Raw genomic sequence first — 14,647 nt, 5'->3', positions numbered from 1 at the left:
ATGAGTCAAAATCCTCAGGGCAACTTCTAAGGGCCGTCAACAACAGCAGCAAAATCCATCACAACAACATCTGTACATAAACGTGCTCCAAGGGAAGCCCACAAAATAACTTGGCACATTTCTGATGAGCATTTGTTTTGGAAAACGAAAGGCTTGGAGTGTTGAGCTGCCATTATATCTCACTGTGCTCGTCCAGGGTAAACAGCCAATGATGTCACCCATCACTGGGGCTTTTCTCTCTCACAAGTACCCCACAAGCATATAATGCTAAGACCACTTTTAGTTTTTTGCAGTGGGGATGGAAAAAAATTTCAGCTAACCTGCACCATCATGTTAGAGACAGTGCATCTTCATTTTGGAGGGACTCTACCTGGAATAGGACAGCTAACATCTAAAGCCCTCATACCCAGCGTCAAATGCCTACAAACGCCTCAGGGAAGCTATCACTGAATGACTCCCCCTTCAATGAATACTTCCCTCAAATTGAGAACACTAACTCAGACATCGTATGACAGGAAACCTAGGTCTTTTTCACCAACAATGGGAAAGTAATGATCTTGGCCATCCTATATTCCCAGAAGCTCCAACAATGCCTGGCATATGATATAGAATAGTTTCAAATAAATCTCAATTTATAACTGATTCTTAGAAATCATGTGACTGGAAATACAGCTGGGCATATGGGGCCAACCTCAGGCTTCACCCCTGATTATTCTGGGAACTCGCTTATCCTCAGCCAGTTTCTCCAGCTTTAATGGTAGGGATGGTAACAAGACTACCTCCAGGGCTTGCTGAGAGGACTGGAAATTGCAGGCAAAGTCCCCAGCATTGGGTCTGGCACTAACGTGAAATTGGAGGCACCCTAGAAAACGTGTTGCAATAGCACAGCATGAATGGTTTATAAAGTCTGAAGAAAAAATGTGTGGGTGGGTGGGAAACACCAGAAAGTGGATAAGTGAATTATCTGGGTTCCCTTTTATAAGACCATCACGTTATTTCCAGCAGGACAGTAATTCAGAATGTTATGTGTCCAGCTGCTGGGGATGACTCTAGCCTCACACCTGCAGGAACGAGGGGAGGGTATGATTCACTATTCACTGCAGGTTCATCCTGCTGGGCACAGGAGTTGTAAACACTGGGGCGGGGCGGGCCTGGTGATGATGGAGGGTCCTGCAGAGCTGGCACCTCCTAGGCCTCAAAGGGAAACTGTAGGGGAGCATGTTTGGACTGGAGAAACACACATCTCCCTGCTTTAACCAGAGGCAGACCAGCAGGACACCACCAAGCGGTCGCTGTGACCAGGAGGCAGTGGAATTCCAAGGAGGCAGGAAGGATTCAGGGAAAGAGTTCAGAAGAAGTGTAGAGTCTACGCTCGTAACACTGGAAGAGGAGAATTTGGGACCCAAAGGATCCTTCATGGTGCAGACCCCTTGCTGCCCTGTTGAGGACCCCGGGCTCCCACAAATTTAAGGGACTGGCACAACGGCACACAGCCAATAGAAGCTGAGAAAAGGAGAACCAGAAAGGCAGCACAAGCCTTTGTCACTACACCACACTGCCCCCCAGGAGCCAGACCTTAAAATCCCCTTTGCCAAAAAATCTGTTCGATGGAGCCGGCTAATTATGAGGAATAAGGGAGCAATGGATTCATTTAATTTAAAAAATGGGAAATAGTATGTGTAGTCTACCTTTCTTGTGTGCCCGATGGGTCCACTGCACACCCCTTCACTGAAATTAAAATGTCAAGGCACAAAGATGGAAAGGACCAAACGTCTAATTTGAAGCTTAGGCAGTCAAATCCGCCACGGGAATCCGGACACTCATTCATGATCCCTCCTACCTCTCTTCCCCCACAGGAAAGCCCTCACAATGCCTTATAAGACCGGGAAGGGGAAGGCTGCATCTTAAGACTTTATGGGAAAACTGATCAGCAGTAGATAGAGTCCCACAATAGTCACAGCGATGCTTCCTTTGGAGCCCTTGAATTCCAGTTCAGACTCACTTTCTATCCTTACATCATCAAGTTAGCCTTAAAGGTTAAAAAAAAAAAAAATGACCTGGGAAAAAGCAGGGCTTCAGGGGTTAGTCGGGTGACCTGCACTCGCTTGCGCACCAGCGACGCCCAGAAAAACAGAGAAGGGGCAGGAATCTGAGGGCTTCCAGGAGCCTGCAAATCCTCCTCCACCTGAAGACCCAAGTTCCCGCGCAGATATAACCGATTTTCATAACAGCTTTAAGATATAAGTAAGATTTGCAAAAAGTTCCACTCCATCTCCCACCCCTCACCTCAGGCAGCCCTTCAGTAGAGATATCATATGGGAGGGGGTGTTGCGAATCTCAAAATTCCCAAAGAAAACAGGGACCTGCGATTACAGGTCGCAGACACCGTGTAGAGGGGCTTGCAGAGCCCTGCCAGCCTGGCCGGGTACTCCGGCCGTGCGTGGGTGGCGGCTGGGGTCAGGAACCGCAGGGTCCCGGCGCACCGTCCCCGCCTCCCCCGGGAGCAGGCAGCAAACGCAGCCCTCAGCCGCTCCGAGACGCGTTGCAGGAAAGAAACGGCACCCGGCAGAAAGGGGCGAGCCTCGGGCACAGAATCTACAAAAGCAAAAAGTCTGCAACCTAGCGGCTGCTTTCCACACGCCCTACCCAAGTTGTCTCCGGAGCCGCACCTCCAGGTTCGCGGCCACAGAGCCGCACGCGGCACGCTCCCCGTGCAAAAGGCATAACCGGAGGACCCGAGGACAACGCAGTCTTCGACTCGGGTCCAGGATGGCGCCTGGAGCAGAAGAGGCAGCGGGTCCGTCCCCTGCTCTGGGGCACAAAGAGCGCCGCGGTTTGGAAAGCTGCCGCCGCAGAGCAAAGAAAAGGCTCTGCTCCAACTTCGCCCTCCGCGCGGCTGAGAACCTGCGGGCCGGTCCTCCGGTGCGCCGGTCACACACGCACAACTTTTAACAAAAGGAAGCAGCGGTCGCGCCTCGCCCGGCGGAGATTAACGCGCTGCATGCGAACCACCTCGCCGCCCGCCTCTGCGCCCGCTCACCCTCCGCACAAAAGCATCCCCAAACTCGCACGCAACCCGCTGCCCTCAGCCTCACTTCGCTCAGCCTAAGCCCCCCTCGCCGCCCCCATTCCCGGAAGACCCCCCGCTCAGCGCGCCCACCACCAGCGACAGGGGGCTCCCTGCTCAGGTGAGCAGGGCAGGGCGCAGGAGAGTCCCAGGGCCGCCCCGAATCTTCCCGGAGGCTGAAATGCCCCGGCACCAGAGGGCCGGCAACCACCTCTCCCGACACACCCCAACGTGTTCGGGCCCTAGGGGGGCACAGGGTGAGCCGGGGGACGCGGTCCGGGTGCCCGCAGCGCCCTCCCACCTGTCTGGACGCGGAGCAGGAGCACCAGGACGAAGAGGAAATCCCAGGCGCCGCGAGCGCCTCTCATCGCGGTCGCTGCGCTGGGAGCGGAGCTCCGTTCCACGTTCCTGCTCTCGCCCAAGTGCACTGCGCGCGGCAAAGCCGGGCCCCCAGAGCTGCGAGCGCCGAGCAGCGGCCCCTCCTCCCAGCGCCCTCCCACTGCGTGCCGGCCACGCCCCTTCTCCGCGCCCCTCCTCGCCTCCCCTCCCTCCCTCCCCCACTCCAGGGTCTTGCTCCCTGGCTGCGGCGTCTGACCCCTGCTCCTTAGACGAGCTGATCCCGGGGGACCGAGCCCGCGGGTAGGGAGCGGGCACACCGGCCCTCACCGCCCGCTCCTGACCCCAGAGCCCCTTCATCTCTCCACCTTTTCTCTCCTGTGATATAGTAGGGCTGCCAGAGGCGGTTCCCGGACGAGAGTGGCGCTGCCCACGCGCTTTGTGAAGCTGGGCACCACGCGCACATCAGGGGACCGGCCCGCCACCTGGCAGGTGCTCCCCAGACAATAAAGGTCCGCCTCCGCCCCTCGAGCACGCTCCCGAGGGAGGAGGCTGGACGCCGCTAGTGGTGGAAGGTGGTGCGGGGGACAGGAACGGGGGGAGGGGGGGCGATGGGATTGGGCCCCGACATTCTTCTCTATTCCTGTTATTCGAGGGGGATCAAGCGTGGCGCCAGGCGCCGCGGTAAAAAGCTGAGCCCAGGCGTGGGTAATTATTAATGCTCTGTTTCTCCACCTGCTCCTCAACCTGTAAGATCACAGTTGGTTTCTATTGGTCGGCGTGGCCTCTGCCCAACAAGCCCCTGCTGAGACCTTTCTGGAGACTGGGGCTTTGGGATGGGAAGGGGCCTTGAGAAGTTTACTCTGGGAACCCGAGTTTTTAAATCCATTTGCGCCAAAGTCGTTGTTCTGGAAGCCCTCTGGGCGCCTTTTTTTTTTTTTTTTTCCTGTAGGGTTTCTCTGCCTCTCTATCAGACGACAGTTACAGGGGTGGGGATTCTTGTGTTCTTCTTAGCTGCCCTAGCCTGTACCAAGGCAAAACAATAGTAAAATGATCTTCTTAAGCCAAGTTTCACGGCCTCGGAAGTGCTTTACCCAAGGAAACAACAGTATCTGTATGGGGTTTTACAGTTCCTCCTTAGGCTGAATGCTATTTCATGCTCACAGTAACAGCTCTGTGAGGTCGCGGAACACATATGTATATTATTTCAATTCTAAAAGTAGCCCAAGATCACACAGCTAAAAGAGGGGAGACCCAGTCATTATAAGACTGACCCCAGGTACGATGAGCTTTCCCAGTGCATTCTAATAAATCAGTAAACACCTCTCCAGAAATCTTCAGAATGGAAAAGAAATGGGAAGTGCCCATAAGAAAAAGCTATGGAATCATTTAGATACACCTAGACTCTTCTCTAAAGTAGCAGCCAAAATTTATAATTAACCAATTCTCTGCCACCCTCTTTATTTAATATTGAAAGCTCACCTATTCGATGTTGATAGGACCTAAATTGGTTTAAGAAAAGTGACTTTTAAAGCTAATACTTGGACTTCCCTGGTGTGGCACAGTGGTTAAGAATCCGCCTGCCAATTCAGGGGAGGTAGGAGTTCGAGCCCTGGCCCGGGAAAATCCCACATGCTGCGGAGCAACTAAGCCCATGCGCCACAACTACTGAGCCTGCACTCTAGAGCCCACTAACCACAACTACTGAAGCACGCGCGCCTAGAGCCCCTGCTCTGCAATAAGAGAAGCCACCGCAATGAGAAGCCTGCGCACCACAAGAAGAGTAGCCCCTGCTTGCTGCAACTAGAAAGCCCGCGCACAGCCACGAAAACCCAACGCAGCCAAATATAAATAAATAAAATAAATAAATTTTTTAAAAAAGCTAATCACTTAAAAATTATCACTACTTCATCAATATATATGATCGCCTCTCTTTAAATGTTTTTATTTATTCATTCAATAAGCATCTAAGTGTCTACTGTGAACGAGGACGGGCTAGGCACTGGGAGGACCACTGTTCATAGACAGGTGTGGGTCCTGCCACAGTTCTTACAGTCAAGTGTGGGAACCCACACCCCAATGTCCTAGCAAATGGTTCAAGGCACACAGCTGTGGGAGAACTGAAATTTAAAGGGCTCTGTGCTCAGGACCATCAGACGACATCTTCTTCTTAAAATGACAGAGGTAAAACCTACCCTGCAAAGCAATCATAAGTTTCTAGGATCTTGATTTATTTCTAAAATCATTCGTAGTGGGGGAAAAAATCACTATGTGTTAAAAATATCAACATTTTGCCTGAAAGAAAATTTACAATTTTCTTCTTCAATCAACTGATATTGGAGAGGATAACAAGTCTTCAGAAGAGTGGCTGAAAAGAGACCATATTGCAATTTAATTCTAGGCAGGAAACGTCTATCAGAAAAAAAATAAAAAACAATAGGGAATTATACAATGCTGGACTATCATTCATGTTCACCATTCAAAAACACCTATGAGCACCGAGGTAGGCATACGATACAAAAATCAGTGAGACAGTCTCTACCTAGAGGGATTCTTGTTCCAGGAGGAAAAACAGATACCCAAATAAGAAACTATAATATCTGTTAACAGGGCTCGTGTTCAGCTTGTGCATACCCAGGCTGGCCATATCGGTTGGTAGAATATTGAAATCTTTCTGTACTGATTGGAAAAAAACCTACCTCCCTAAACACCTTAGTACCCTCTCACTCCAGCTCCTCCCTTGAGATACCCCAAATCTCCCCAGATCCAGCAATTAAAGGTTTAATGACAGGCACAACAGAGAGCTTCTAGTCCTTGTGGCTTTAGGGTTATTAGCTATTTTTAATAGTACCCCCTGCCAGCTATGTACTAAAAGGAGGCATATAGAAGGTGCTACGAGTGAACTTCCAGGGGAATGAACTATACTTTAGATCATGTCCAGTAGAAACATTTACAATAATGGAAATGTTTTATATCTCAGGTACGATTTGTGGGACCAGTTCTGTGCTCTGTTTTGTGATTGGCCCTGGACCCTTTCATGGATTATACTTTATGTATTTTTATTGTTTTTGGAATTGTATTAATGAGAACTCTTGATTGCAATTGTAGAAGTTGTAAACTAGTTTATGCAAACAAAGAAACCTAAAATGTATTAGCCCAGATAACTGGAAAGTCAAGGGGTAATAATGTCCCAGACTTGCCTAGATCTAAGAGCTCAAAGTCATCAGACTCGAAGGTGGGGTGTGTGTGTGTTTGTGTGTGTGTGTGAACACACATGCATTCTTTTTCATCTCCATCCTTCAGCAATGCTTTCCTGTATTGCTTCCCTGACCTCATATGCAGCTCTAGACTTATAGCTCATTAGTACCAATGCAAGCAGGGCTTTTCTGCCCTCAGGAACATCTCCTGCAGAAGTACTGATCTGGCTTGTCACATGCCCATCTAGAACTAGTCACTGAAGCCAAACAGATGGAACATGAGGATGGGCCAGGCCTGGGTCACATGCCCATCCCTGGAGCTAGGGTTGGGGGCCCACTTCATCCACATCACGAGGGAATGGGGAGGACTGTGTTCTCAAAGAAAAACCGAGGTCCTCTCAACAGAAGAAGGAGGAATGATGCTGCAAAAAGAGAACCAAAAATGTTCAGTATAGTCTCACACAGCCCAAATCTGTAATTTGAAGATTTTTTATATTTCTGATTCTAAAAGTAAAGATGCTTATTGTAGAAAATTTAGAAAATACCAAAAATTATAATGAACAAAACAAAACAAAAATCACCCAAGGTATAATTACTGAAGAGTTCATTTTGGTATGTTACTTTTTTTTTTTTTTTTACAGAGCCAAGCAAAGCAATTCTTTCTTTCCTTCTTTCTTTCCTTCTTTCCTTCCTTCCTTCTTTCTTTCTTTCTTTCTTTCTTTCTTTCTTTCTTTCTTTCTTTCTTTCTTTCTTTCTTTCTTTCTTTCTTTCTTTCTTTCTTTCTTTCTTTCTTTCTTTCTTTCTTTCTTTCTTTCTTTCTTTCTCTATGTTGGGTCTTCATTGCTGCTCACAGGCCCTTTCTAATTGCGGTGAGCGAGGGCCACTCTTCATTGCGGTACGCAGAAGCACGGGCTCTAGGCACTCGGGCCTCAGCAGCTGTGCCACGTGGTCTCAGTAGCTGTGGCTCAAGGGCTCCAGAATGCAGTTCCAGTAGCTGTGGCGCACGGGCGCATCATGTGGGAGCCTCCCGGACCAGGGCTCAAACCCCCGTCCCTGCATTGGCAGGCAGACTCCCAACCACTGCGCCACCAGGGAAGTCCCTGGTGTGTTTCTTTCAAATCTTTTTTCTCTGCCTATTCTAAGGGTTTTTTTTTTTTCATTATATGATTTGATTTTACAATATTTGCTAATTTTCTTTCTAGCTTTTTCACTAATCATAACACAAGCATTGTCCCAAATCATTAAAAATTCTTTGGAAACATACCATATAATGCTAATATAATGTTGTCAGTCCTATTTATATACCATAATTCTGGATGTTTAATCATTTCTCTATTTTTTTCCAGTTTTCTTCTATCATAAATTACTTAGTGATGAAGATCTTGGTGAATAAAACTTCCCTGCCTCCTATTAATTATTTAGGATAGATTCCTAGAGGTGGAATTGCTACATCGAGGGAATAATCCTTTTCACGTTTGCTCCTTAATAGACCTTGTTTTTCCAGTAACGATTTGAAAGTCTTTTGTCCATCAAATGGGAGAAATGAGTATATGATCCTTACTAGTAGACTCTGTACTATGATAACCCTCACAGTTTGTGAGGATGAAAAAAGGTAATGTATGTTCTTAGTTCAAGGTTTCACTCAGCATCGATTGAACGCCTTCTATGTGCCAGATGTGCTCTATTTGGCGCTGGGAATGCAGAGTTAGACAAGACAGAGATGCTGTCTTCATGGGATTTACAGAGAAAGAAGAGAGACACATAAGGGGGTCAAATTGGTTACAGGTGCTCTAACAGAGCTCTGCACAGGGTGATGTTTGAACACAGAAGAGCACCTCGATCATGTCGTACAGTGGCCTCATGAAGCTCCCCCAAAGAGATGGCAGATTCTGAGGCATCCAGAGGAGAGGAAGGCAAGACAGGGAGAGGTAGGAAACACGCATGCGAAGGGCTAGAGGCAAGAACCAGCGTGAGGCATGTGAACCACGAGTGGTGCAGCACAGCTAGGAAGCGGGGCCTCACAGGGAGGGAAGAGTTGAGACAGAGATAAACAAGAGCTATTCATGCCAGGAATCATGAACTTCATCCTCTGATGAAGGGTGAAGCTATGAAGAGTCACTAAAGGACTTTACTCTGGGGCCAGATGTGATAAGGTTAACATTTTGAAAAGATAGTGGGAAGACTCAGTGAAGGATATATGGAAAGGGGCCCAGACTTGAGAAAATAGGAGGCTAATGTGGTGATCCACAGGAGGAGTGGTAAACTGGATTAAGTTTGTGGGGGTGAGAATGGTGAGAGGGGGTGAAAAGGAGAGATGCTGAGCAGACCTGTAGACCTCGATCCCCAACAGTACTGTGGAAGATGAGTGGAAAGAGAGACCCATTTCTGATGTCAGCGCCAACGTGCTTCCTTCCAGCAAGACACAGAAGCAGGTTTTTAATGGAAAGTGAAGGATGTGGAGTGGAGCCTGGTGGCTTTGAGGTGCTCGTGGATGTCATGCAAGCTAGACACCCAGGCCTGGAGCTCAGCACAGGCCAGGCCATAGGGAGGTGGCTGCCGCCGAGGGTTTGGATGAGGTCACCCCAGATGGAGTGTCCCCCCTTGAGGAAAACAGAGGGCTGATGTCAGCACCTAGGGAAACACCCACATTTAAGGGACAAACAGAAAAAGAGGACCCCACAGAGGATCCTGATAAGCAAGGGTCGGAAAGGCAAACACAGAGAGGGCTGTGGCACAAGAAGATTTCAGGAGAGTGGGAGTGTTCAGGTGTTGCCTATCTCTCAGGGAAGTCAAATAAGATAAAGACAGAAAAGCATCGGTCGGTTTGTTATCATAATAAGAACTGGCAACGCCCAGCCAGTTCCAAATTATTTACATAAACTAGCCCGTTTCATCCTCACAATAACTCTACCAGTAGGTACTCTTGGTCTCCCCTACTTTATAGCTGAGGAAACTGAAGCTCAAGGAAGTTAAGTAACTTGCACTAAACTTACATCAGGATTCGAACCCTTGGAGGCTGACTCCGTAGCTCCTGCACTTAATTCCTGTGATAACGCCCCTCCCTAGTTAACCTAGAGGTCATTGGTGACTAAATCTATACTCTTACGCTCAGACACACACCCAGACACACAGACAGACAGAGTTTGTGATGCCAGGATTCAGGCTGCAGTGGGTTGAGCAGTACATTAGAGATGATGAGATGGATCGAAGATGTATTGCTTGGTACGTTTTCAAGAAATTGAATGGTATGAAAAAGGAGGGGATGGGGTAAGGGATCAAAGGGAGATTGGGAAGCCTTGAGCAGTTTGTAGGCTGAGGTAAAAACACCAGAAGAGGGAGATTTGGAAGATCCAGCTGTTGGGGGAGGATGATTGAGAAGGGGAGATGAAAACGGAATCTAGGGAATTCCCTGGTGGTCCAGTGGTTAGGACTCAGTGCTTTCACTGTCTTCCGGGTTAGATCCCTGGTTGGGAACTAAGATCCCGAAACTGGGCAGCGTGGCAAAAACAAAAAAACAAAACAAAACGAAACAAAAAACAGAATCTAAAGTCAAGATGGAGGAATTAACATTAGAAAACAGAAGGGAGGAGTCCAGTGAGAAATGGGAAAAGTTGCAGGGGGGTGGGAGGTGTCAGTTTTAAAAATCCTAGAGTCATTTATATGTAAATATAAATATATACATATTCATATATTTTAGTACTTAATATTTAATACTTAAATATGTATATATATATATTTTAGTACTTAAAAGATGACACTAAAAGATTACTTTATCATACTTAACAGCAATTGCTCCTCCTGGGGCACCGTACAAAAATGAATAAACAGAAAACAACTCAATAGGGCCTCTTATCTAAATCCATGCTACTTCCCAGAATTAGGAGTATTTCTAAACTTCAGAGTCACATTTGTGTTCCATAAATCCCCACAGCACATTGTTCAGGCATCTCTTAAAGTCATATATCTTTCATTGCCTTTTATTAGAATTATTCGTAACCTTGTCACAGCCTCTCTCCACTAAATAATACATTCTTTGAGGAAACTGCTGTAATTCAACTGTGGATCTCACTGAAGGGCTTGCCCAAAACGAAGCCATGATGCACACTGTAGTCACCGAATGTCTGCAAGATGGAATTACGGACGAACTATGTAACTGGGTGTCTTTTCCTATAATTTTTATTTTACCAGGGCTTATTCAGTCTCCATGAAATCCAGCTTCTTTTTCTGGAATTATTATTGTCATAAATTTGTGTAATCCAAATCTGTCTTAATCTCATACTGAATGCCATGATCTTTTCACCTTTTGACGTTTTGCTTAGGATCTGATAAAGAAGTCACATTGCAGGAGTAAGGAAGGAAGAAAAACTTGCTTTACGATTAAAAGTATTAAATGGTCAGGAAAATACTGGGAGGAAAAACGTATTTAACACACACAAAAACGAGTACATGTAAATCAGGTCTCCTGATTGGTGAGGGAGGGAGGGAGCAGAATTGTTTAATCTACTTACAGTTCTTGAAATTTGCAACTAAATAATCTCAGATTAGGGACCCACTCCTCATTCTTTTGTTTTTAAATTGAAGTATAGTTAATTTATAATGTTGTGTTAGTTTCAAGTGTACAGCAAAGTGATTCAGTTATACATATATATATTCTTTTTTCAGATTCTTTTCCATTATATATTATTACAGGATATGGAGTATAGTTCCCTGTGCTACACAGTAGGTCCTTTGTTGTTTACCTATTTTATATATAGTAGTGTGTATGTATTAATCCCAGACTCCCCTCATTCTTTCTTTTTTTTTTTTTTGTCCGTGCCACACAGCATGCCGGATCTTAGTTCCCGACCAGGGATCGAACCCGTGCCCCCAGCAGTGGAAGTGCAGAGTCTTAACCACTGGACCGCCAGGGAAGTCCCCTCATTCTTGATTGATAGGAACTATTTCCACAATTGAAGGAATAGTAATGCGAGCATGGCCCTTGTTACACCAGTGCTGCAGCAGAAACCTTTTCCAGCGACAGAGTAGCTCTGCTCGTGGCTTGTCCTCAGGTCTTCAGTGGTTAAAGTGTCCGTGGAGATGAGGGTATATACAGGGCAGGAAGGGGTAGGGACGAGCATGAGGAAGGGGTCTGAGACACTTTGGGGAGTGAAAGGGGGCAACAGACATAAACCAAACCCTCCAGGATGAATAGTTATCCTGAGCATAAAGATTATAGCAACCTCTTGGCAGCCACCTCATTTCAATTAGGAATCAGATCCCTTCTATCCCTTGGGCCCTTTAAGACAGAAACGCCTTGGACATGTGTCTGCAGGGATTGAGTCCTTCAGCCCTCAGCTTGAAGGAGGTGTGAACCCAGAGAGGGGGAGAGAGAGAGAGAGAGGATGCAAGTTCAAAAGCACTTGCAAATTGTGATTGACAAAGTCAATTCATTTTTTAAAATACATTTATTTATTTTATTTATTTATTTTTGGCTGCATTGGGTCTTCGTTGCGGTGCGCAGGCTTCTCATTGCAGTGGCTTCTCTTGTTGTGGAGCACAGGCTGTAGGTGCACAGGCTTCAGTAGTTGTGGCTCGTGGGCTCTAGAGCGCAGGCTCAGTAGCTGTGGCGCACGGGCTCAGTTGCTCCGTGGCATGTGACATCTTCCCGGACCAGGGCTCGAGCCTGTGTGCCCTGCATTAGCATGCGGATTCTTAACCACTGCACCACCAGGGAAGCCCCTAAAGTCAATTAATTTTCATTGACTTGCACATTAAAAAAAAATCAGTCCTGGCCAAAATCATCATCATCATCATCCTCATACATAATAATTATTATTGTGTATTATAATTATTCATGCCATAATAACCAGAACTGCCCACCTTTCTACTATAAAATGCCTTTAAGACTTATTAATGGGTCATAACCATTTCAGGATATAATAATAATAGATAATGTTTATTGAGTAATTACGATGTTTCATGTGCTGATTGAAGTGTTTGTATTAACACATTTCTTTTCCAAACAACCTTTAGAGGTCATTCTGTCATCGACCCCATTTTACAGATGAGAGGAAGGCGCCGATAGGTCAAGTGACTTAGTTACAGTCCCCTGATTAGTAAGCGGTGGAGGTAAGCTTGAACCCAGGCAGCCAATGAGCAAACATCCATCCTGTGCTGCTTCCCTCTGCACACAGTGCTTGTTTGTTTCACGTTGATAATAGGTTTTCAACTTCATCCTCAACTGTTCAGAACCAAAGGGTGGGGATTGTTTCTCACCATCTCTGTGTCTTCCACAGTGTCTTGTACTTGTTGAAAGTTCAAAACTTGCTTGCTGCAAACTAACTATTAAAAAAATGTACGTTAAATGGGGCAAGCAATTTGAACACTGACAGGTTGTTTGATGAGATTATTATTATTATTAAGGTAATAGCATTGTGCTAATATTAAAAATAGAGTCCTGGGACTTCCCTGGTGGTCCAGTGGCTAAGACTCCGCTCTCCCAATGCAAGGGCCCCAGGGTTCGATCCCTGGTCAGGGAACTAGATCCCGCATGCATGCTGCAACTAAGAGTCCACATGCTGCAACTAAGACCCGGGGCAGCCAAATAAATAAATAAATATATATATATATTTTTAAAATAGAGTCCTTACTCAGTCATATAAAAGAATGAAATATTGCCATCTGCAGCAACATGGATGGACCTAGAGAATATTATGCTTGGTGAAATAACTCAGAGAAAGACAAATAGTATATGATATCACTTATATTTGAAATCTAAAAAATAATACAAATAAATCTATATGCAAAACAGAAAAGGACACACAGACATAGAAAACAAACTTATGGCTACCAAAGGGGAAAAGGAGGTGGGATAAATTAGGGATATGGGATTAACAGATACAAACTACTATACTTAAACTAGATAAGCAACAAAGATTTATTGAATAGCACAGGGAATTATACCCAACATCTTGTAATAACCTTTAATGGAATATAACTGCAAAAAAAAAAAAAAAAAAAAAGAAAGAAACCCCAAATCACTATGCTGTACACAATATTGTAAATCAACTATACTTCAATAAATATTTTTTAAAATTGGGACTTCCCCTGCCAATGCACGGGACACGGGTTCGAGTCCTGGTCTGGGAAGATCCCACATGCCACGGAGCAACTAAGCCCATGTGCCACAACTACTGAGCCTGCGCTCTAGAGCCCACGAGCCACAACCACTGAGCCCACGTGCCACCCGCGCGCCTAGAGCCCGTGCTCCGCAAAAAGAGAAGCCACCGCAATGAGAAGCCACCCACGGCAATGAAGAGTAGCCCCCACTCGCCACAACTAGAGAAAGCCTGCACGCAGCAATGAAGACCCAACGCAGCCAAAACTAAATAAATAAGTAAATTAATGTATTAAAAATATTTTTTTAAAAAATTGAGTCCTTATAGTTTAGATATATACTAAACTATTTATCATGAAATGTATGATGTCTGAGAGTCCCTTCAAAATTACCCAGTGGGCACTGGGAGGTGGGGAGTGGATGGGAATACAGACAAAGCCAGATTGGCCAAGTGGCTGGTGAACCACAGGAATGGCTGAGGGCAGTGGGCAGCAAGATTAACGCCTCCACAGGCTCATCAGCAAGATTTTTTTTTTTTTTAAACATCTTTATTGGAGTATAATTGCCTTACAATGGTGTGTTAGTTTCTGCTTTATAACAAAGTGAATCAGTTATACATATATTCCCATATCTCTTCCCTCTTGCGTCTCCTTCCCTCCCACCCTCCCTATCCCACCCGTCTAGGTGGTCACAAAGCACCCAGCTGATCTCCCTGTGCTATGCGGCTGCTTCCCACTAGCTATCCATTTTACGTTTGGTAGTGTATATACGTCCATGCCACTCTCTCACTATGTCCCAGCTTACCCTTCTGCCTCCCCATATCCTCAAGTCCATGCTCTAGTAGGTCTGTGTCTTTATTTCCATCTTACCCCTAGGTTCTTCATGACCTTTTTTTTTTTTTCCCTCTTAGATTCCATATATATGTGTTAACATACGGTATTTGTTTTTCTC

General features: G+C 46.0%; 1 protein-coding gene across 4 annotated transcripts in view; it reads right to left on the bottom strand.

Moving 5' to 3' along the window:
- The window catches only part of KIT (KIT proto-oncogene, receptor tyrosine kinase), a gene marked incomplete at both ends in the record, with an annotated part of 83,789 nt that extends 80,354 nt beyond the window's left edge, over window positions 1-3,435 (bottom strand). For all 4 annotated transcript variants that reach the window (XM_082837718.1, XM_082837720.1, XM_082837719.1 and 1 more), the window contains one exon: window positions 3,369-3,435. In XM_082837718.1, coding sequence (XP_082693844.1) covers window positions 3,369-3,435 — 67 coding nt within the window. The remainder of the gene's footprint in view (window positions 1-3,368) is intronic.
- Between the last annotated feature and the right edge of the window lie 11,212 nt (window positions 3,436-14,647).

Source organism: Leucopleurus acutus (assembly GCF_964270905.1).
Source record: "Leucopleurus acutus genome assembly, chromosome: 4".
In the NCBI taxonomy this organism is placed as follows: Eukaryota; Metazoa; Chordata; class Mammalia; order Artiodactyla; family Delphinidae; genus Leucopleurus; species Leucopleurus acutus.
Note: the sequence above shows the minus strand (reverse complement) of the source record. Positions and strands in the feature narration are given on the sequence as shown.